The sequence below is a fragment of the Podarcis gaigeae genome, assembly GCF_964106915.1.
Source record: "Podarcis gaigeae genome assembly, chromosome: 10".
Classification (NCBI taxonomy): domain Eukaryota; kingdom Metazoa; phylum Chordata; class Lepidosauria; order Squamata; family Lacertidae; genus Podarcis; species Podarcis gaigeae.
The window spans coordinates 411292-433471 of NC_139686.1; the positions used below are offsets into that span (position 1 = coordinate 411292).

Sequence of the window (22180 nt, forward strand, 5' to 3'; positions counted from 1 at the left end):
ATATTTGCAAATATTTTATAATCCACATTCAACAAGGAAATTGGTCGCTGATTCCTTACTTGAGCTCTATCTGTATCTGCTTTGGGTATTAGAGTGATGAAGGCCTCTTTCCAGGACTCCGGTGCTTTGTCCCCCTTTAATATTTTGTTACAAACATCCATCAATGGTTGTATCAGCCAATCCTTAAATATTTTATAATACTTGGAAGTTAAAGCATCAGGTCCCAGTGCTTTGCCTATTTTCATTTGGGCAATTTCCCCTTCAACTTCTTGTCTTGTAACGAGTTCATTTAGTAGGCTTGTTTTGTCCGCTGGAATTTTCTGCAATCCATTTTTGTCCAAAAAGTGTTCCATTTTATTCATTTTTCCTTTTTGTAAAGCTGCTTATAGTACTTTTGAAAACATTTTCTAATCTCTGTTGGGTTCTCAATATTCTTACCATCCTCCATAATATTAATTATTGTACTGTCCTTCTGCCCCCAAGCTAATACTTTCTGCATTTATTTGCCGATGCAAAAGTCTTTTGTTTCATCAATATAATTTTCCATTCAATTTCTTGGTTTACTATTTGTGAAGACTAAGATTGTAATGCTTTAATTTCGAGGGATTCCCACCATCTGACGAAGAGAAAGAAGAAGAGGAAAGTGTCTATTGGGGAACACGAGGAACTGTGGGTTTGAGGGAGGACTGGAGGACGGTTTTTGAAGATACGGATGAGGAGGAGGGTAGTTTTCCAGGCTTCACCCCTGCCACTCCGGAGAAGGGTAAATTGGGGGTGGTCCAATCTTTCCCTTTAAACAGCTTCTCCTCTTTGAGGGTTGATGGGTTTGTAGGGTGTCAACTGTTAATGTTCTTCCTGTCCATGAGTCTGTAGATGTAGGATTCCACTAGGACTGAACCTCTACATACTTTCCTGACATTTATATGGTTTGTCTTTTGTGTGAGTTTGTTGACATAAATCAAGGCTTCCACTCTGACTGAAGCTCCTTCCACAGTCCATACATTTAAACAGTTTCTGCCCTGTGTGTCTGCTGATGTGTTCTAAGGTGTCCAATCTGAATGAAGCTCTTTCCACACTCCATACATTTAAATCATTTCTTACTGATGTGAGTCTGTTGATGTACTCTCAGGTTTCCACTATAACTGAAGCTCTTTCCACACTCCATACATTTAAATGGCTTCTCTCCTGTGTGAGTCTGTTGATGTTTTCTAAGGCCTGCATCGTAACGAAAGCTCTTTCCACACACCATGCATTTAAATGGTTTCTCCCCTGTGTGAGTCCATTGATGTTGTCTAAGGTATGCACTCTGACTGAAGTTCTTTCCACACTCGATACATTTATATGGTTTCTGCCCTGTATGAGTCCGTTGATGTCTTCTAAGGTGTCCAATCTGAATGAAGCTCTTTCCACACTCCATACATTTAAATGGTTTCTCAGCTGTGTGAGTTCGTTGATGTGTTCTAAGGCTTCCACTATCACTAAAACTCTTTCCACACTCCATGCATTTAAATGGCTTCTCCCCTGTGTGAGTCTGTTGATGTTGTCTAAGGCCTGCATCGTAACTAAAGCTCTTTCCACACTCCATACATCTAAATGGTTTCTCACCTGTGTGAGTTTGATGGTGTGAAATTAGGTGCGCCTTTTGACTAAAGCTCTTTCCACACTCCATGCATTTAAATGGTTTCTCTTCTCTCCTGTGTGAGTCCGTTGATGTTGTCTAAGGCCTGCATCGTAATGAAAGCTCTTTCCACACACCATGCATTTAAATGGTTTCTCCCCTGTGTGAGTCCGTTGATGTTGTCTAAGGTATGCACTCTGACTGAAGTTCTTTCCACACTCGATACATTTATATGGTTTCTGCCCTATATGAGTCCGTTGATGTATTCTAAGGTGTCCAATCTGAATGAAGCTCTTTTCACACTCCATACATTTAAATGGTTTCTCACCTGTGTGAGTTTGATGGTGTAAAGTTAGGTGTGCATTTTGACTAAAGCTCTTTCCACACTCCATGCATTTAAATGGTTTCTCCCCTGTGTGAGTCAGTTGATGTTGTCTAAGGTTTGAATTGATACTGAAGCTCTTTCCACACTCCATACATTTAAATGGTTTCTCTCCTGTGTGAGTCCGTTGATGTTTTCTAAGGCCTGCATCGTAACTAAAGCTCTTTCCACACTCCATACATTTAAATGGTTTCTCACCTGTGTGAGTTTGATGGTGTAAAGTTAGGTGCACATTTTGACTAAAGCTCTTTCCACACTCCATGCATTTAAATGGTTTCTCTCCTGTGTGAGTCCGTTGATGTTGTCTAAGGCCTGCATTGTAACTAAAGCTCTTTCCACACACCATGCATTTAAATGGTTTCTCCCCTGTGTGAGTCCGTTGATGTGATCTAAGCTCTCCACTCTGACTGAAGCTGTTTCCACACTCCATACATGTATATGGTTTCTCCCCTGTATGAGTCCGTTGATGTATTCTAAGGTTTCCAATCTGAATGAAGCTCTTTCCACACTCCATACATCTAAATGGTTTCTCACCTGTGTGAGTTTGATGGTGTAAAGTTAGGTGTGCATTTTGACTAAAGCTCTTTCCACACTCCATGCATTTAAATGGTTTCTCCCCAGTGTGAGTCCGTTGATGTTGTCTAAGGTTTGAACTGAAACTGAAGCTCTTTCCACACTCCATACATTTAAATGGTTTCTCTCCTGTGTGAAAATGTTGATGTTTTCTAAGGGTTCCACTATCACTAAAGCTCTTTCCACAAGCCATGCATTTAAACGGTTTCTCCCCTGTATGTGTACGTTGATGTATTCTAAGGTTTCCAATCTGACTGAAGCTCTTCCCACACTCCATACATTCATATGGTTTCTCCCCTGTGTGAGTCCGTTGATGTGATCTAAGGGTTGTATTGGAACTGAAGCTCTTCCCACACTCCATACATTCATATGGTTTCTCCCCTGTGTGAGTCCGTTGATGTGATCTAAGGCCTGCATCGTAACTGAAGCTCTTCCCACACTCCATACATTCATATGGTTTCTCCCCTGTGTGAGTCCGTTGATGTGATCTAAGGGTTGTATTGGAACTGAAGCTCTTTCCACACTCCACACATTTATAAGGTTTCTCCCCTGTGTGAGTCCGTGCATGTAACTTAAGGTGTGCCATCTGACTGAAGTTTTTCCCACAGTCCATACATTCATATGGTTTCTCCCCTGTGTGAGTCCGTTGATGTGATCTAAGGGTTGCATTGGAACTGAAGCTCTTTCCACACTCCACACATTTAAATGGTTTCTCCCCTGTGTGAGTCCGTTGATGTATTCTAAGTGTATCTCTTCGTCGGAAACTCATCCCACACTCCATACATTCATATGGTTTCTCCCCTGTGTGAGTCCGTTGGTGTAATTTAAGTTGTCCACACTCACTGAAGCTCTTCCCACACTCCCTGCATTTGAATCCTTTCTTACCCATGGGAGTCTGCTGATGTGTTCTAGGTTTTTCACTATCAGTGAAACTCTTTCCACACTTCAAATCCTTAAAAGGTTTCTCTCCTGTGAGTTTGTTGATGTGAGATATGTGTGCTCCTTCAGTGAAGCATATTCCACACTTTACATATTTCAATGTCTATTCCTAATGAAATGAAAGGTTCCTCGTCCCCTGGAATTCTGACGTTCTTCTGTATCACTTTCTTCAGAGTGGGCAGAGAGGAAGTCCTTTTTGGATTTCAAGGAAAAGAACAAAGAGAAAAGAACAAATCAATCACCATTTGCCCCTTCTCTTATTTCAACATCTCCAACATTCCCCCGCATCCTACCCTTGTCCCCAATTTTTAGGAAATAATGATAATAATAATAATAATAATAATATATTATTTATACCCTGCCTGTCAGGGAACTGACATCAGAGTGAGAGGTGGAGGCAAGGCTCCAAAGCGATGCAGGAGAGGGGACCAGCAGGGGGGAAGGAATTCAGCGTAACACCAGTAGAGAAGGGACGGAGATGGAGGATTCGGAGAGAGGTCTTCAAGACTCTTCACCCGAGACTAGTGGGGAGAGCACGGGCACGCCTCTGCCTACTCCTTCCTTGCGCAGAAGAGTCCCACACAGGGAGAGTAGGCGGAGACTTGGCGTCAAACAGCTTTTATGCTGGAAGAGGTTCAAGAAACGCCCACTGACGGATTCTGCAAGCGACTGAACGACCACGGAGTGAGAGCTGTCAGCCAAGGCATGGTTAGCCAGGCAATCTAGCCAAAAGTGATGGCAACTTACGCACAAGTAACCCCTTATAACCATTACAGCAATCCGTCAGTCACTGAAGTTACTTGCGCACAGGCAGGAGACCATGAGTCAGACTGGAGGTGCTGGCGCCGCGGAGCAAGCTGCGAGCGTGCAGGATCTGGTGGAAAGGAACTGGGATTTGGAACAGCGTGTAGCTCTGCTGACGGCGTGGCTGGATGAAAGGTGAGCTCAGGATGCGCAGGTCAGACCCACCCCGTGGCAAGGTAGGTGCCTGGACTGGTACACAAGTTTGGGGGGAAGCCCCAGGACTATAACGCATTCCGAACGGAAATAGAGTACGCTTAGGAACTGCAGCACGATGACTTTGCTGATGATGCAGAGAGGGTGGCGTATATCGTGGGGCATCTGCAGGACGGGGCGCGTGAATGGGACAGGCCCCTAATGGCCACGCAGAATGCTGGCATGAGGGACATTCGGAAGTTCCTTCAGGCTTTGGACGCGATGTATTCAAGCCAAGTAGAACAGAGTGTGACCCAGCGGGAACTGATGAGGTGCAAGCTGGGGGACCTATCAGTTAGAGACTATTGGTCCCGTTTTGCAATGTTAATACACCGGCTGGAGTGGAACCTAGATTCCCCGCCTATACAAATGCTGTTTGAGGAGGGGTTGTCCCCAGCCGTGAAGGACGAGCTCTCCCGCGTGCCCCGCCCGCAATCTATGGACGAATTGACCAAAGCTGTGCTTGCAATAGGAGCAAGACAGGAAGCGCGCGCTTTGGAGAGGCGGGAAGGGAGAGGAGAGCGTTGCCCTGACTACCGCATTCCTGAGATGCCAAAGCAGCCTTCCCGGTCTGTTGAGCCAATGGAAATCGATGGAGCGCGCGCGAGAGAGGTTTCAAACGGCAGCGAAGGACGCAAGAGGGGGGGAGAGGATGGCAAAGGCACCAAGAAGTGTTTCCTCTGCCAACGGCCAGGACACTTTGCCAGGGCTTGTCCACAAAGAAAGGCTTGGCAAGGGATGGTGGGAGCCGCTGGTGGTGAGGAGGAGGGACCAGCGCCCATCACGGACTGTCTCAGCAGCAAGAGGAGGTTCGTCTGGACCGAAAGTGCCCAACAATCCTTTGAAAGACTAAAGAAGGCGTTCGCTTCGGAGGAACAACTCCTACACGTGGATCTACAGAAGCCAATGAGGCTGGAGACAGATGCATCGGATTGGGCCATTGGAGCGGTGTTGTTGCAGCCGGGGGGGGGGGGGGGCCAGCACGCCAGGAGACTGTGCGCCTTTTTCTCGTGGAAGCTGAGCAAGTCGGAACAAAACTACACGGTGTATGATCGCGAACTGCTTGCAATTTACGCAGCCTTTCGGCAGTGGAGAAATCTGCTAGTAGGAGCCCAGCACAAGATCCAGGTGTGCACGGACCACAAGAACTTGGAATAATGGAGAACGGCTTGAGTTCTCAACCAGAGACAGATTCGATGGGCACAGGAGTTCTCCAGGTTCTTCTTCGAGATCCGGTACGTGCCGGGAGAAGAGAATGTGAGGGCAGACGCCCTGTCCAGGAAGCTGGAGTACACGGAAGGAGAGGGACCGCCGGAAGTGAGACACATGTTCCCAGAGGAACGATGGGTGTGGGGGGAGCGTTAGTTGGGAAACGAGAACTAACCGAGCTGATTCGCCATGACGAATTCGCTCAAACCAGAATCAGGGAACTCAGGGAAGTGAGGGGAGACCAGGGAGGCTTTGAGGAAAGGGAAGGACTGCTGTACTACAAGGGGGCGATGTACGTACCAGGGGAGACCTTGAGGGAAAGGGTGCTCAAACAGCTTCACGACAACCCAACAGCGGGGCACTTTGGTTAACACAAAACTATGTTGCTGGTTACCAGGGAGTTCTGGTGGCCAAGGGTGAGGGAAGATGTACGAGAGTATGTACATGGGTGTGACCGCTGTCAACGGGCTAAAGGGGAGAGGGCTGCCCCGGCAGGGTTGCTGGAACCCTTACCCACACCGGGGAGATCCTGGGAGGTGGTATCTATCGATTTTATGACAGACTTGCCCAGGTCTAGAGGGAAGACAGCAGTCATGGTAGTAGTGGATCTGCTAACCAAAATGTGCCACTTCATAGCTTGCTCACATGCAGTAACGGCAGAGGAAACGGCCAGGTTGTTTGTTGACCACATCTTCAGGCTGCATGGAGCTCCTTCGAGGGTCATCTCAGATCGCGGGAAACAATTTACCTCGAGGTTCTGGAGGAGGCTCATGAACTTATTGCAGGTGGAGGTGGGATTCTCGACGGCAAGACACCCGGAGACCAACGGGCAAGCAGAGAGAGCGAACAGTATTTTACAGCAATACCTGCACTGCTACATCAACGAGAGACAGGACGATTGGGTAGAGAGACTAGCGCTGGCCGAATTTGCGTACAATGACGCTGAGCATGTGTCCATGGGGATGAGCCCGTTCATGGCTAATTATGGGTGTCACCCCAGGGCCTTTCCCGGGGGGGGGAGGAAGGGGGGAGCGTGCCTGCAGCAGAACAGTTTGTGGAAGAAATGGAGGCCCTGCACCAGCAACTTAAGATGAACTTGGAAAGGGCCAAGGAAGTTTACAAGAGGCAAGCAGACAAGTGTCGCTGGGAAGGGGAGATTATAAGGGTGGGGGACCGGGTGTGGTTGTCCACCCAAGGGCTATCCTTTAAGGGAGGATGCAAGAAGCTACGGCCAAAATGGCTAGGACCCTTTGAGGTAACGCAGCAAGTGAACCCTGTGGCATTCAGGCTCAAGTTGCCAGACAGCATGAAAATCCACCCGTGTTTCATAGGTCCCTACTCTCACCATACAGGGGGGAACGGGAGTTCCGGGGGGAAGGGGGAGAAGGCTTCACACACCCGCAAGTAGAGGAGACGGAACACCGCAACCAGGCCCTGGAGATCCTAGATTCGCGGTGGCGGGGGTGGCAGGTCGAGTACCTGGTAGCTTGGGAAGGGGAGCCCGAGTCAGAAAACACGTGGGTTCCTGCGGGGGAGATAGATGATGGATATCTGGTGGAGGAGTTCCACGACAGGTATCTGGGTAAGCCCAAACCAATAGAGAGATTCTGGGAGGAGCAATTTGGGACCTCAGACGAGGAAGAGGATTTTGTGTGTTTTCCTGCTTCCGAAGAGGAAGGAGGAGAAACGTCAGAGGAGGAGGAATTGGACTGGGAAGCCCTTCCTGCGTGAAGAAATTGGAGCAGGTGGGAAGCGGGGTTTGAGTCCTCGGAGGATGACGGCAGCTCCTTCCGGGGATTCCCTGCATCATCGGCCGAAGAGAGAGACAAAGTTACGTCACAGGGTTGGGCCGGGGGTGGAGGGGGTCCTGGGAGGGAGGTGGATGTCAGGGAACTGACATCAGAGCGAGAGGTGGAGGCAAGGCTCCAAAGCGATGCAGGAGAGGGGACCAGCAGGGGGGAAGGAATTCAGCGTAACACCAGTAGAGAAGGGACGGAGATGGAGGATTCGGAGAGAGGTCTCCAAGACTCTTCACCCGAGACTAGTTGAGAGAGCACAGGCACGCCTCTGCCTACTCCTTCCTTGCGCAGAAGAGTCCCGTGCAGGGAGAGTAGGTGGAGAATTGGCGTCAAACAGCTTTTATGCTGGAAGAGGTTCAAGAAACGCCCACTGACGGATTCTGCAAGCGACTGAACGGCCACGGAGTGAGGGCTGTCAGCCAAGGCATGGTTAGCCAGGCAATCTAGCCAAAAGTGACGGCAACTTACGCACAAGTAACCCCTTAAAACCATTACATTGCCCATCTGGCTGGGCTTCCACAGCCACTCTGGGCAGCTTCCAGAAAAACATTAAAATACTGTAATACATCAAACATTAAAAGCCTCCCTAAACAGGGCTGCCTTCAGATGTCTTCTAAAAGTCTGGTAGTTGTTTATCTCTTTGACATCTGGTGGGAGGGCGTTCCACAGGGAGGGTGCCACTACTGAGAAGGCCCTCTGCCTGGTTCCCTGTAACTTGGCTTCTCACAGTGAGGGAACCGCCAGAAGGCCCTCGGTACTGGACATCAGTGTCCAGGTAGAACGATGGGGGTGGAAATGCTCTTTCAGAGTCAGTGTGGTGTAGTGGCTAAGAGCGGTAGTCTTGTAATCAGGGGAACCAGGTTCGATTCCCCGCTGATCCACATGCAGCTGCTGGGTGACCTTGGGCCAGTCACACTTCTTTGAAGTCTCTCAGCCCCACTCACGCCACAGAGTGTTTGTTGTTGGGGAGGAAGGGAAAGGAGAATATTAGCCGCTTTGAGACTCCTGAAGGGGAGTGAAAGGCGGGGTATCAAATCCAAACTCTTCTTTTTCTTTCAGATATACTGGACAGAGGCCACTTAGGGCTTTAAAGTTCAGCACCAACACTTTGAATTGTGCTCGGAAACGTACTGGGAGCCAATGTAGGTCTTTCACGACCGGTGTTATGTGGTCTCGGCGGCTGCTCCCAGTCCCCAGTGTAGCTGCTGCATTCTGGATTAGTTGTAGTTTCCGGGTCACCTTCAAAGGTAGCCCTACATATAGTGCGTTGCAGTAGTCCTAGTGGGAGAGAACCAGAGCATGCACCACTCTGGCAAGGCAGTCCACAGGCAGATAGGGTCCCAGCCTGCATACCAGATAGAGCTGGTAGACAGCTGCCCTGGACACAGAATTGACCTCCGCCTCCATGGACAGCTGTGAGTCCAAAATGACTCCCAGGCTGCGCACCTGTTCCTTCAGGACCAGGGAATCCTCCACACCTGCCCGCCTCCTGTCCCCCAAAAGCAGTACTTCTATCTTGTCAGGATTCAACCTCAATCTGTTAGCCGCCATCCATCCTCCAACTGCCTCCAGACACGCACACAGGACCTTCACTGCCTCTGATTTGAAAGAGAGGTAGAGCTGGGTATAATCCGCATACTGATGAACACCCAGCCCAACCCCCCTGATGATCTCTCCCAGCAACTTCATGTAGATGTTGAAAAGCATGGGGGAGAGGACAGAACCCTGAGTCACCCCACAAGTGAGAGCCTAGGGGTCTGAACACTCATCCCCCCCCGACCACTTTCTGAACATGGCCCAGGAGGAAGGAGCGGAACCACTGTATGACAGTGCCCCCAGCTCCCAGCCCCTCAAGACGGTCCAGAAGGATGTTATGGTCGATTGTATCAAAGGCCGCTGAGAGATCCAGCAGAACTAGGAAACAGCTCTCACCTTTGTCCCTAGCCCGCCGAAGATCATCAACCAGTGCGACCAAGGCAGTCCGCTTCTTCCAGGCGTGCCTGAAGTTGTTCAGCAACCACTCGCTCAATCACCTTGCACAAGAATGGAAGATTTGAGACTGGGCGATAGTTGGGCATCGTAGCCGCATCTAAAAATGGTTTTTAAAGATGCGGCTTAATAACCGCCTCTTTCAGCGGGTCTGGGAAGGCTCCCTCATGGAGGGAAGCATTCACCACCCCACGAAGCCCATCGCCCAACCCTTCCCGGCTAGCTTTTATAAGCCAGGATGGACAAGGATCCAGGAGACAGGTGGTTGGCTTCACTCGTCCAAGTAGCCTGTCCACATCCTCGGAAGTAACAGATTGGAATTGATCCCACACAACTTGACTAGACAGGACTCTAGCACTCTCCCGCCCCGGCCCTGATGCCACGGTGGAGTCTACCTCTTCTCGAAGCTGAGCGACTTTATCTGCAAAAAAACTTTGCAAAATCATTCCAGGAGATCATGTGGCCCGTACTGGGCCCCGATGTTACAGGTGGTTCCGCTAAATTGTGAACCACCTGAAAAAGTCTCCTGCTGCTGTTTGCAGATGCAATAGAGGCGGTGAAGAAAGTAGTCTTCGCCGTTGCTACCGCCACTTGGTAGGCTCAACATTCAGCTCTAACCCGTGTTCAGTCAGCTACAGAATGGGTCATCCGCCACCGGTGCTCTAGCTGTCTCAACGTTTGTTCCATTGCCCTCAGATCCGTGGAAAACCACGGGGCTGTCTGGGCTCCATGCAGTCGGAGAGGGCGCTTCGGAGCCAAACAGACTTCCGGGTTAGTGCCAACGACTAATGGCGGATTCCCTCTGAGCTCCGGAGGGTTCAGCTCCACGGGATCAGGTCCTGCCGCTGCGGCAAAGCGGGGACCCTTGAGAATCACAGGTGGGTGAAGTCTGTGAGCGTGGGGACTCAGCAGGCACAATTCGCACCCCCCGAACTGCGAAAGAGCCTTTTTAAAGGCTTTGGAACGGGACAGAGTGAGCGGCGCGGTGCTGAGAGTCGACTGCTTCTTCTGTGGAGTGAAGCCACGCAGCTGTTGTCGGAGAGCACTGACTTTTTCCTGAGCAATTGGACTTTAAAGCAGCTACCCGTGAGTAGGTTTACTGAATTAATTGGAGGAATAAATTGAATAAATTTGGCACCGAAAAGGGAAGGTATAAACAGGAAGTCTGCCTTCCCTGCTTGTAGATTGATCAAAGCAAAGAGACTGTAAAGCGGAAACCTTGAAAGACGTTTTGCAAAGATTTAAAATCCAACACCAAAAAGTGGTTTCCCCTCCAGTTTGCAGGAGCAGAGGGGGAAAGATTTGAACTTTTTTACCTGCATGAAAAGGGGGAAATAAAGTTATATCCGCTGCCTCAAAAACCTGGGAACGTGGTTACGGAAGAATTTAAGATAGAAAAAGGGAAACGTCAGGGGTGCCCAATTTCCCCATTACTAATTGCCAGGGGAAAGAGACGGTGGAAGAAGATTGGAAGAAATTCAAGGACTATCTTAGTAAACACTGTAAAATTAATGAATGCTAGAATGATGTGGGTTTAGAAGCTTAGATGGTTTTCAGCGGTAATGATTAAGTAAAAAGAAAAGAAAGGTTAAAAAGTAAATGAAAAATAAGGGAGAGGATTTGCTGATTTGATAATTAGAAATTGGGATACAGAAAGGGGAGGTATGAGGAGGTCGGGGAAGTAAGTTATAAGAAAATAAGGATGGAAATTATACTTGTTTTTGTTTGTGTTTGTTTGTATTGTTGTTATGTTTATGTGTAATATTTGAAATATTTAAAAAAAAGAAAACTGTGGCTTTTAAGTGATTGGAGGGACTTATAAGGTTCACATTTGTTTCTAAAGAGTTGCGAACTGAAGCTGTCCCCCTAGAGGAACATTGACATTGTTGCAACAATAACTAAGCCACTGGAAAATTCCTCTCCAAAACAAATCTTTCAGGCGTGGGATTGACCTTGGACTCTCATGAGAGTGTTATGGCAAATGAGAAAGGAAAGTTAGAGCTGGCACAGGAAAAAATTACTAGGTCTGGCAAACAATACCGGGCTGATGCTACATATCAGCGAAGGGCCTCAACATCTGGAGCATCAGGCACATCAGGAGCTGCTGCTTCGCAAACTAAATCAAAAGTTATGTCGTCTGAAGATGTATTGTCTCAGGCATAAACAGGTGGCTGAGGCTTCAGCAAAAATTGATTTGAACACTACAAGTATTAATGACTTGGGAAAGAAGGTGAATTCTAATACACAGTCTATCAAAAAATTAATTGAGGAATCGGCCACGACCCAAAAAGTAGCTGAGGAAGCAAAATAAATTGCAACTGCCACCCAGGAGAAGATACTACCAGCATATAAGAAACTGGAGGACCACGACCTGACACTGTCTATGATCGAACTACAAGGGAAGGAGAGGAATTTGAGAATTAGAGCGGTACCTGAAAGTGAGAAGGATAACTTGGCGGACTTTCTTACAAAGGAATTTACAGACTTTTGGCAACAGGACTTGGAGAAGGAAGAATTTAAGATAGTGAGTGCATTTAGAATTGGAAAACGACAGAGAAAGAACAAGGCAAGAGACTGTTTGATTACTTTTCAAACAAAAGAAGAAAGAGACAAAATTTTAAATTTGCACTACCAAAGAACCTTGGAAATTGAAGATTCATTTGTGGAGATCTTCAAGGACATTCCAAAACATATTTTGGACATAAGGACCAACTACAGAGATCTAGTTGCCCTACTGAGGAGAAATAGAATACCCTTCAGGTGGGAATTTCCCCAAGGCCTATCTTTCAAATATAAAGAAAGGAAAATAAGAGTAAGAACAGTGAATGATAAAGACAAGTTTTTGAAAGATCACGAAGAAGACCTACAGAAAGAAGCGGAATCTGGAGAAGACCCAAGAACACTGGAAAAAGGAATACTAGACATAGCAAACTTATCATTTGGACTCCTTGGTCCAGGGAAAGAGACACCACTGACAGAACAAGAACAGCTACTCGGAGCAGTTGGAGGTAAAGCGAAGTAACCCCACCATGGTCTTAATTCCCCTCGGAAGAGAAAAAGTGTGTTCCATATATTAAAAAAGGAACAATTGGACTTGATTTGCCTACAAGAAACACATGTAATGAGGCTACATAGGAAATTACTTATTAACAAGAGATTGGGACAAGAGTTTATTTCATCTGACAAAGGTAAAAAAAGAGGAGTGGTGATATATGCAAAGGAGAGACTTTTACCGAAATTAATCTTCAAAGATGAGCAAGGAAGATATTTGGCAATGGAAATTCAATTGCAAGGAGAGAAATTTTTGATAGTAGGAATTTACGCACTGAACGAGGGGAAATCTGATTTTTTTAAGAAGTTGCATGAGACCCTACTGGACCATCTAGACTACAATTTGATTTTGATGGGGGACATGAATGGAGTAGTATCTACAAATATGGACAAGGCACAAAGACAGGTAGTCACCAAAGAATGGTAGACTACCAAAAACTTTTTTTGAAATGACTGACAATATGGATTTGGTGGAAATTTGGAGAATAAGGAACCCTCTGGGAAGAGAGGGAACCTTCTTTTCTGAAGCCAAGATGACATGGACTAGAATTGACCAAATATGGGTAACTAGAGGAATGGCACCAAAGATAAAAAAAGTGGAAATCTGCCCCAAAACTTGCTCCGACCATAATGCTGTAAGGATGGAGATGAAACAAATAGCAACTGGCTCCTTCAGATGGAGGATGAATGACAGCTTATTTAGAGATGAATAAGTTTACAAAAAGGCCCAAAAAACCTTGAGAGACTATTTTGAAATAAATATGAATACTGAGGTCGAAAAAAGAGTAATCTGGGACGCAAGTAAAGCCGTCATGAGAGGGTTTCTGATACAACAGAATGCAATAAAGAAGAGAAGTCAAAATGAGAGGAAAGATAACATTTTGGAGAAAATAAAAGAAGGGGAGAAGAAATTGAGAGTAAAACCAAAGTCCCAGGAGATCTTGAGAGAAATAAAATTATATCAAACACAATATATGGAATTGATGAATCAAGAAATAGAATGGAAAATTAAACAAATGAGACAAAAGACATTTGAATCAGCGAATAAATGTGGGAAACTGTTGGCTTGGCAAATGAGAAAAAGACAAAAACTAAACACTATTACAAACTTAGAAGTGGAAGGAAAAAAACATACATAACCCAACTGAGATTAGAAATTGCTTCCAGAAGTATTTTAAACAATTATACTCACAAGGGCCACAGAAAGAAATGGACATAGAACGATTTTTAAAGACAAATGGATTACAAAAAATCTCTCAAGAAAGTAAATTGATGTTGAACTATAAAATATCAGAACAGGAAGTAGAAGGTGCCATTCAAAATATGCAATTGGGCAAGTCTCCAGGACCGGATGGGCTGACTTCCAGGTACTACAAATCTTTGAAGGAGTGCTTATTACAGCCTTTGAAGGAAGTCTGCAATGAAATTTTGGAAGGGAAAAGGGCGCCAGAGTCGTGGAAAGAGGCATATATCACACTTATACCGAAAACAGAGACTGAAAAGACTCAGCTTAAGAACTACCGCCCCATATCGTTATTAAATGTGGATTACAAAATGTTTGTTGACATTTTGGCCAAAAGATTGAAAAAAGTATTGATGGAAGAGATTCATAAAGACCAAGCGGGCTTTCTCCAGGGAAGACATTTGTCTGACAATTTGAGGAATATAATTGATATCTTGGAAAAATTAGAAGTGAATATAAATACTAAAGCAGTTTTGATATTCGTGGATGCAGAGAAAGCTTTTGACAACATCTCTTGGAGTTTTATGAAAAAGAATCTACAGGGGATGGGGGTAGGACAAGGTTTTGAAAATGGTATAGGTGCAATATTTTCTGAACAGAAAGCTAAATTAATTGTAAATAATGTGGTTATGGAAGAATTTAAGATAGAAAAAGGGACACGACAGGGGTGCCCAATCTCCCCACTGCTTTTCATATCGGTCCTGGAGGTTCTGCTGAATATGATTAGAAGGGACCGGTTGGTTAAAGGTATACAGGTCGGAGCCAAACAGTACAAACTGAGAGCATTTGCAGATGACTTAGTATTGACGTTACAGGAGCCAGAATCTAGTACTAAAAGGGTTTTAGACTTAATTCAAGAATTTGGTCAAGTGGCAGGATTTAAATTGAACAAGTCAAAAACTAAGGTCTTAGAGAAAAATTTAACACCAATTGAAAAAGGAAGAACAAAAAAAAATTCCTTCCAGTAGCACCTTAAAGACCAACTAAGTCAGTTCTTGGTATGAGCTTTCGTGTGCATGCACACTTCTTCAGATACACTGAAACAGAAGTTTCCAGACCCTTCTATATAGTGAGAAGGTGGGGAGGGGTATTACTCAGAAGGGTGGTGGGAATGGGTGGTTGGCAGATAGCTGTGATGAGCCTGTTGACGACTCTTAACGACTGCAATAGGTCTTACAGGGAGAAGCAAGGGGTGAAAAGGTGAAAAATGGCTTTGTCATGTATAATGAGATAAGAATCCAAGGTCTTTGTTCAGGCCAGGTTTCTCCATGGTTTTAAGTTTGGTGATAAGTTGTAATTCAGCAGCTTCTCTTTCCAGTCTATTTCTGAAATTCCTTTGTAGTAAAACAGCTACTTTGAGATCTTGTATAGAATGTCCTGGGAGATTGAAGTGTTCTCCTACTGGTTTCTCTGTCTTGTGATTCCTGATGTCCGATTTATGTCCGTTTATTCTTTGGCGTAAGGTCTGGCCTGTTTGTCCAATATAGAGAGCTGAAGGACACTGTTGGCATTTGATGGCATACACAATGTTAGACGATGAGCAATTAAATAGTCCCGAGATGGTATGTGTGATGTTGTTGGGGCCAGTAATGGTGTTGTCTGGGTGTATGTGGCAGCAAAGTTGGCATCTGGGTTTATTGCAGGCTCTGGTGCCAGTGTCCGTGTTAGGTCTGGTTGTAGTATTATTGTGGGTTAGGAGTTGTTTAAGACTGGGTGGCTGTCTGTAGGCAATGAAAGGTCTTCCTCCCAGAGCTTGAGAAAGAGAACTGTCATTGTCCAGGAGAGGTTGTAGATCTCTGATGATACGTTGTACTGTTTTAACTTGGGAGCTGTATGTGATGACTAGAGGTGTTCTGTTATTTTCTTTTTTGGGTCTGTCTTGCAGCAAGTTCTCTCTGGGTATCAGTCTGGCTCTGTTGATCTGTTGTCTAACTTCATCTGTTGGGTATTTTAGTTCTAAAAAGGTTTGCTGTAGATCTCTTAGGTGTGAGTCTCTGTCTGTAGAATTGGAACAGATGCGGCTGTAACGTAGTGCCTGGCTATATACAATGGACTGTTTGGTATGTTTGGGATGGTAGCTAGAGGCATGTAGATATGTTTGTCGGTCAGTTGGTTTACGGTATAAGGTGGTGTCTATGTGTCCATCCTGTATTTTTATAGTAGTGTCCAAAAAATGTATTTCTTGCATAGATTGATTCATAGTTAGGTTGATTGTGGGGTGAAAATCATTGAATTTCTGGTGGAAGGTGTTCAGGGTCTGCTGACCATGTGTCCAGATGATAAAAATATCGTCAATGTATCGCAGGTACAAGAGAGGTTTGAGTGGGTAGGAGTTTAGGAAACGTTGTTCTAAATCTGCCATGAAGATGTTGGCATACTGTGGGGCCATGCGGGTGCCCATTGCTGTGCCGCTGATCTGAAGGAACAGGTCATCACCGAATTTGAAGTTGTTGTGGGTAAGGACAAATTGGCAGAGTTTGGTGGCAAAGTCCGCTGTGGTTTTATCTGAAATGGTGTTCCTTATAGCTTGTAAACCATCGTTGTGTGGGATGTTGGTATACAGAGATTCCACATCCATAGTAGCTAGTATAGTATTGTTGGGAAGATTATTTAAAGATTGTATTTTCCTCAGAAAATCTGTGGTGTCACGTACATAGCTGGGAGCACTGATGGCATATGGTTTCAGAACAGAGTCCATATAACCGGAGACACCCACTGTAATAGTGCCAATACCTGAAATGATGGGGCGTCCTGGATTTCCTGGTTTGTGTATTTTAGGTAGAAGATAGAAAGTTCCTGGTCGAGGTTCTGTTGGTGTGTTAGTGAGGATCTGTTCTTGGATGTGTGGGGGTAGCTCCTTAACAATCTTGTTCAGTTCTTTTTTGTATTCTTGTGTGGGGTCTGAGTCCAATTTTATGTAAAAGGCGGTATTGGAAAGTTGTCTGTGAGCCTCCTGAATGTAGTCAGTTTTGTTCATGATGACGACAGCTCCACCTTTGTCCGCTTCTTTAATTGTAATGTCTGGGTTGTTTCTGAGATTATCTATGGCTCTCCTTTCAGCATGGTTTAGATTTTGTTGTAGGCGATGGTGTTTTCTGGTCACATCTGTTTGGATTCTGTGGCGGAAGCAGTCAATGTACAAGTCCAGTGTGGTATTGCGTCCATCAGGAGGGGTCCATGTGGAGTCCCTTTTTGTGTAACACTTTTTCGGTGGTAGTTGGTGGTCAGTGTTCTGTTCAGTTTCTGTTAATTGATTCTCACGAAAACTTACAGATTCTGGCTTCACACAATTAACTCAAGGCAGTGTCAATTTACTCTTGGAAGAAAGCCAAGGTCTGCTTGACCTAGAAGCTACTTACTCTGATTGGTTAACAACCAGCACTCAACTCTGTTATCTAGGAATGCTAGCACAGTTTGTGTTGTGTCGGTGTGTTAGGAGAAGAAGTGCTGTGTATGGTTAAGAGAGAGAGAGAAAGAAAGGATTTATTTTTGCTTTGTTTTGTATGCAGAAACTCTGCTGGTTTTATTTTTCCTTTTAATAAATCCTGTAAATAGTTATTCTGAGTCTAGCTGACTAGTCATTTCCACCTCAACTAGCTTCTTCGCTGTGCAGGAAAACTCTGCTACGCTTGGGCTAAAGCCATTAGAGCTATGCCTGGCACTTCAAAGTTCCAAGAGTTCTGTTGGGAGGGTGGTGGTTGTTCTCCAGTGGGTTGAGAGGTGTTGTGTTGTGAAGTTGTTGCTTGTTCTGCTTTGTCTTGTTGTTGTGTGTGTTGAAAATACTCCTTCAGGCGTAAACGGCGGAAAAATGCTTCCAAGTCCCCGCAGAACTGGATCATGTGTGGGGATTTGGCAGGGCAGAATGACAGTCCACGTGAAAGGACTGATTCCTCAGCTGGGCTGAGTGCTTGCTGTGAGAGATTGACAATATTGTTGATCTTGTTTTGATTTGTAGCCTGTAGGTTGGAAAGGTTAGAGAGTTTCTTGTTTTTCTGTTTTTTCAGTAGCTCCAGTTGAGAGTGGTAAATGTTTTGTTTTTCCTTTTGGAACTCTTGCCAAGCTTGGTGGTTCCTGATAGAGTTGTCCAATACAAGGAGTTCCTCCTTTATTAGCTTCTGTTTAGAGTTGAGGTTAGATGAAGTTGAAGTTAGAGTTGAAGTACAGATGAAGTTAGACAACAGATCAACAGAGCCAGACTGATACCCAGAGAGAACTTGCTGCAAGACAGACCCAAAAAAGAAAATAACAGAACACCTCTAGTCATCACATACAGCTCCCAAGTTAAAACAGTACAACGTATCATCAGAGATCTACAACCTCTCCTGGACAATGACAGTTCTCTTTCTCAAGCTCTGGGAGGAAGACCTTTCATTGCCTACAGACAGCCACCCAGTCTTAAACAACTCCTAACCCACAATAATACTACAACCAGACCTAACACGGACACTGGCACCAGAGCCTGCAATAAACCCAGATGCCAACTTTGCTGCCACATACACCCAGACAACACCATTACTGGCCCCAACAACATCACACATACCATCTCGGGACTATTTAATTGCTCATCGTCTAACATTGTGTATGCCATCAAATGCCAACAGTGTCCTTCAGCTCTCTATATTGGACAAACAGGCCAGACCTTACGCCAAAGAATAAACGGACATAAATCGGACATCAGGAATCACAAGACAGAGAAACCAGTAGGAGAACACTTCAATCTCCCAGGACATTCTATACAAGATCTCAAAGTAGCTGTTTTACTACAAAGGAATTTCAGAAATAGATTGGAAAGAGAAGCTGCTGAATTACAACTTATCACCAAACTTAAAACCATGGAGAAACCTGGCCTGAACAAAGACCTTGGATTCTTATCTCATTATACATGACAAAGCCATTTTTCACCTTTTCACCCCTTGCTTCTCCCTGTAAGACCTATTGCAGTCGTTAAGAGTCGTCAACAGGCTCATCACAGCTATCTGCCAACCACCCATTCCCACCACCCTTCTGAGTAATACCCCTCCCCACCTTCTCACTATATAGAAGGGTCTGGAAACTTCTGTTTCAGTGTATCTGAAGAGGTGTGCATGCACACGAAAGCTCATACCAAGAACTGACTTAGTTGGTCTTTAAGGTGCTACTGGAAGGAATTTTTTTTTGTTTTGACTATGGCAGACCAACACGGCTACCTATCTGTAACTGAAAAAGGAAGGTTTCAGAATGAGACAGGTTTGACTGTGGTTAAGAAAGTGAAATATTTGGGGATTAATATGACAGCAAAAAATGTGAACTTATTTAAAGATAATTATGAAAAATGTTGGATGGAAGTGAAAAAAGATTTAGAAATTTGGTCAAACTTGAAGCTTTCCTTGTTGGGTCAAATTGCAGCTATAAAAATGAATGTACTGCCTAGAATGTTGTTTTTGTTTCAAACATTGCAAATTGTGGACAAGATGTACTGTTTCAAGAAGTGGCAGAAAGATATCTCTAGATTTGTCTGGCAGGGCAAGAAACCCAGAATAAAATATAAGATATTAACTGATGTAAAGGAAAGGGGGGGATTTGCCCTGCCAGACTTTAAACTTTACTATGAATCAGCAACATTTTGCTGGTTGAAAGATTGGCTGCTCCTTGAGAATACAGACATTTTGGATTTAGAAGGTTTTAACAATGTTTTTGGGTGGCACACATATTTGTGGTATGACAAGGTTAAAGCACATAAAGCATTCAAAAATCATATTGTCAGGAAAGCATTGTTTAATGTTTGGATAAGATATAAAGACTTATTGGAAAACAAAACCCCAAGGTGGTTGTCACCAATGGAAGCAAAGGCTTTGAAAAGACTCAATATGGAGGCCAAATGGCCGAAATATTGGGAAATATTGGAACAAGAAGGAGACAAATTGAAATTGCGGAGCTTTGAGAAATTAAAAGACAAAGTGCGAGACTGGCTTCATTATTATCAGATAATGGAGGCATATAATTTGGATAAGAAAATTGGCTTCCAGGTGGAAAAATCAAAATTAGAAACAGAACTGTTAGAACCCAAAACTAAGATTCTGTCAAAGATGTATAACTTGCTGTTGAAATGGAACACTCAGGATGAAACGGTGAAATCTGCTATGATTAAATGGGCACAAGATGTTGGACATAATATTATGTTTGCTGACTGGGAACAGTTATGGACCACAGGTATGACGTTTACGGCATGTAATGCCCTAAGAGAGAATATTATGAAAATGATATATAGGTGGTACATGACCCCAGTCAAGCTTGCAAAAATTTATCATTTGCCCGATAATAAATGTTGGAAATGTAAAGAAACTGAAGGAACATTCTTTCACCTTTGGTGGACGTGCCCAAGGATTAAGGCTTTCTGGGAAATGATCTATAATGAATTGAAAAAGGTATTTAAATATACCTTTCTGAAGAAACCAGAGACCTTTCTCCTGGGCATGGTCGGCCAATTGGAGCCAAAGAAGGACAGAACATTTTTTATGTATGCAACAACAGCAGCAAGAATACTCATTGCGAAGTACTGGAAGACACAAGATTTACCCACTCTGGAAGAATGGCAGATGAAGATGATAGACTATATGGGACTAGCAGAAATGACTGGCAGAATCCGAGACCAGGGAAAAGAGTCGGCAGAAGAAGATTGGAATAAATTTAAGGACTATCTACACTTCCGGGTTGGCGCCATCGTCGAATGGCGGAGTTCCTCCGGCTGGAGGAACGGGCTCTGTGAAAATTGGGTCTTCCCACCGCGGCGAAGGTGGGGACCTGCTAGAAACCCCAGGTGGAGGATCCTGGGGACGTGGGGTTCAGCGGAGCACCGAGAGCGCCTCCCCTACTCGCCGGGAAACCCTTTTTTGGGGCTCCGGAGTGAAGTGGGGTGAGCAGCGTGGTGCAAACGAACCGACTGCTACTTTCATGGAGGGAAGCCGCATAGCCATCGACGGAGAGTGCCGGCTTTTTCCTGATGATATTTGGACTCTAAACAAGTACCCGTGAGTAAAAACGGAGGATTGGATTAAGGAAAAAATTTTTTTGAATTAGGTACGAAGCGGGAAGGTCTAAAAAGGAATTCTGCCTCCTGTTTTTTGTAAACAGACTGAAGCAAAGATCGTATAAACCAATTAGCCTTGAATTTGATTCAAACATTGAAATTTCCGGCACTTATGACCATTAAAACCCCCTTGACGGCAGGAGGAAAGGGGGTAAAAGAATTTTGACTATCTAATCCTGCAGATAGAAAGTAAAGGAATAAATTTCCATTGCCCCCAACCTGGGGACGGGACGTCAGGACGGATTCTTTGAAGGAAACGAACTTGGACAGATAGAAACAAAAGAGAAACAAATAGACTTTAATGTCGCTTTCTGCTTGTGCCTGTTGCAAGGAAACAAAGTATTGGAAAATTGAAAGTAAATTCTCCTTTGTTTGATACATTTTAAAGATGGAGGTTAACAGAAGTTTTGCCCTCTAAAGGGAGTTTGTTAGTTTCTTTGTTGCAGTTCACAAAGAGACATAACAGCTGTGGAAATCAGCGTGAGACCAGATATCTGACCTTGACTAAAAATGAGCAGGAAGGAAGTTTTTCTTGCTGCCCTTGTTAAAGTGGATGCTATGCTGCAGCAGCTGCAGGAGGATATTGTCAGGGGCTCAGGAGCAGAGGCACAGGGAAGAGGGGAGATGGAGAGCGAGGGGGAGGAATCCGAAGGGAGCGTAGGAGGGGACAGTGGTCCGAGGGATTCCATGAGCCTCTCCAGCGAATCGGAAGATTCACAAAAGGGGGCGCCAGTGGCCAGGGGCAGGGGGTTCCCAAGGGGAACACCCCAGGAGCAAGGGGGCAGCAGGGACTCCCAGAGCAGTAGTTGGAAATCAGGACCAGCTTCCCCACCAGAGCAGAGTGGGGGGGAAGAGTCCCAGGTATCGGGGCCAGTGCTTTCCCCACCAGGGAGAGGAGACAAGGCAGAGCTGACCACGCCTCCATCGGAGAGTCGGACAACGGAGGGGAGGTCAGATCTGGCCAGTGTCATGGAAGAGGGAAGCAGTGATAGAAGCAGTGTAACGGTTAGGAGAAAGGTTACTGGGTTGGCGCGAGAAACAAGTTCAAATGTACAGGAGCGCGGGACAGCAGAGAATGAGGATTGGGAACCGGGTCCTAAAGCCCGCCAGAGGCAGGGGGAGGAGCTAAGCGACTCAGCGTCGGAGGAGTCCAGAAAGGGCAATGCCCCGGTGGGCAGGAGGACCCAGAGGAGGAGAGAACAGCGCAGAAGGTTGAGCAGGGCTAGGATCTTAAACTGGTGCGGAAGGGGAGGTGATTCAGACGGGACTTCGCCGATCTAAGGTCTAAGACGTAGGGCTGCACGCTCTGGCTTTG

General features: G+C 45.4%; 2 protein-coding genes across 5 annotated transcripts in view; both read right to left on the reverse strand.

Annotated features, from left to right (window-relative positions):
* Positions 1-22180, reverse strand: part of LOC310826044 (uncharacterized protein) — a 160119-nt gene that overhangs the window by 58697 nt on the left and 79242 nt on the right. The gene's annotated exons all lie outside the window — the stretch shown is intronic.
* Positions 1620-22180, reverse strand: part of LOC310826018 (uncharacterized protein) — an 88414-nt gene continuing 67853 nt past the window's right edge. Inside the window, exon 3 of the mRNA XM_083700436.1 lies at positions 1620-3704. Within this exon, the coding sequence (XP_083556562.1) occupies positions 1630-3462 (1833 nt within the window). The 5' untranslated portion in view covers positions 3463-3704 and the 3' untranslated portion in view covers positions 1620-1629. The remainder of the gene's footprint in view (positions 3705-22180) is intronic.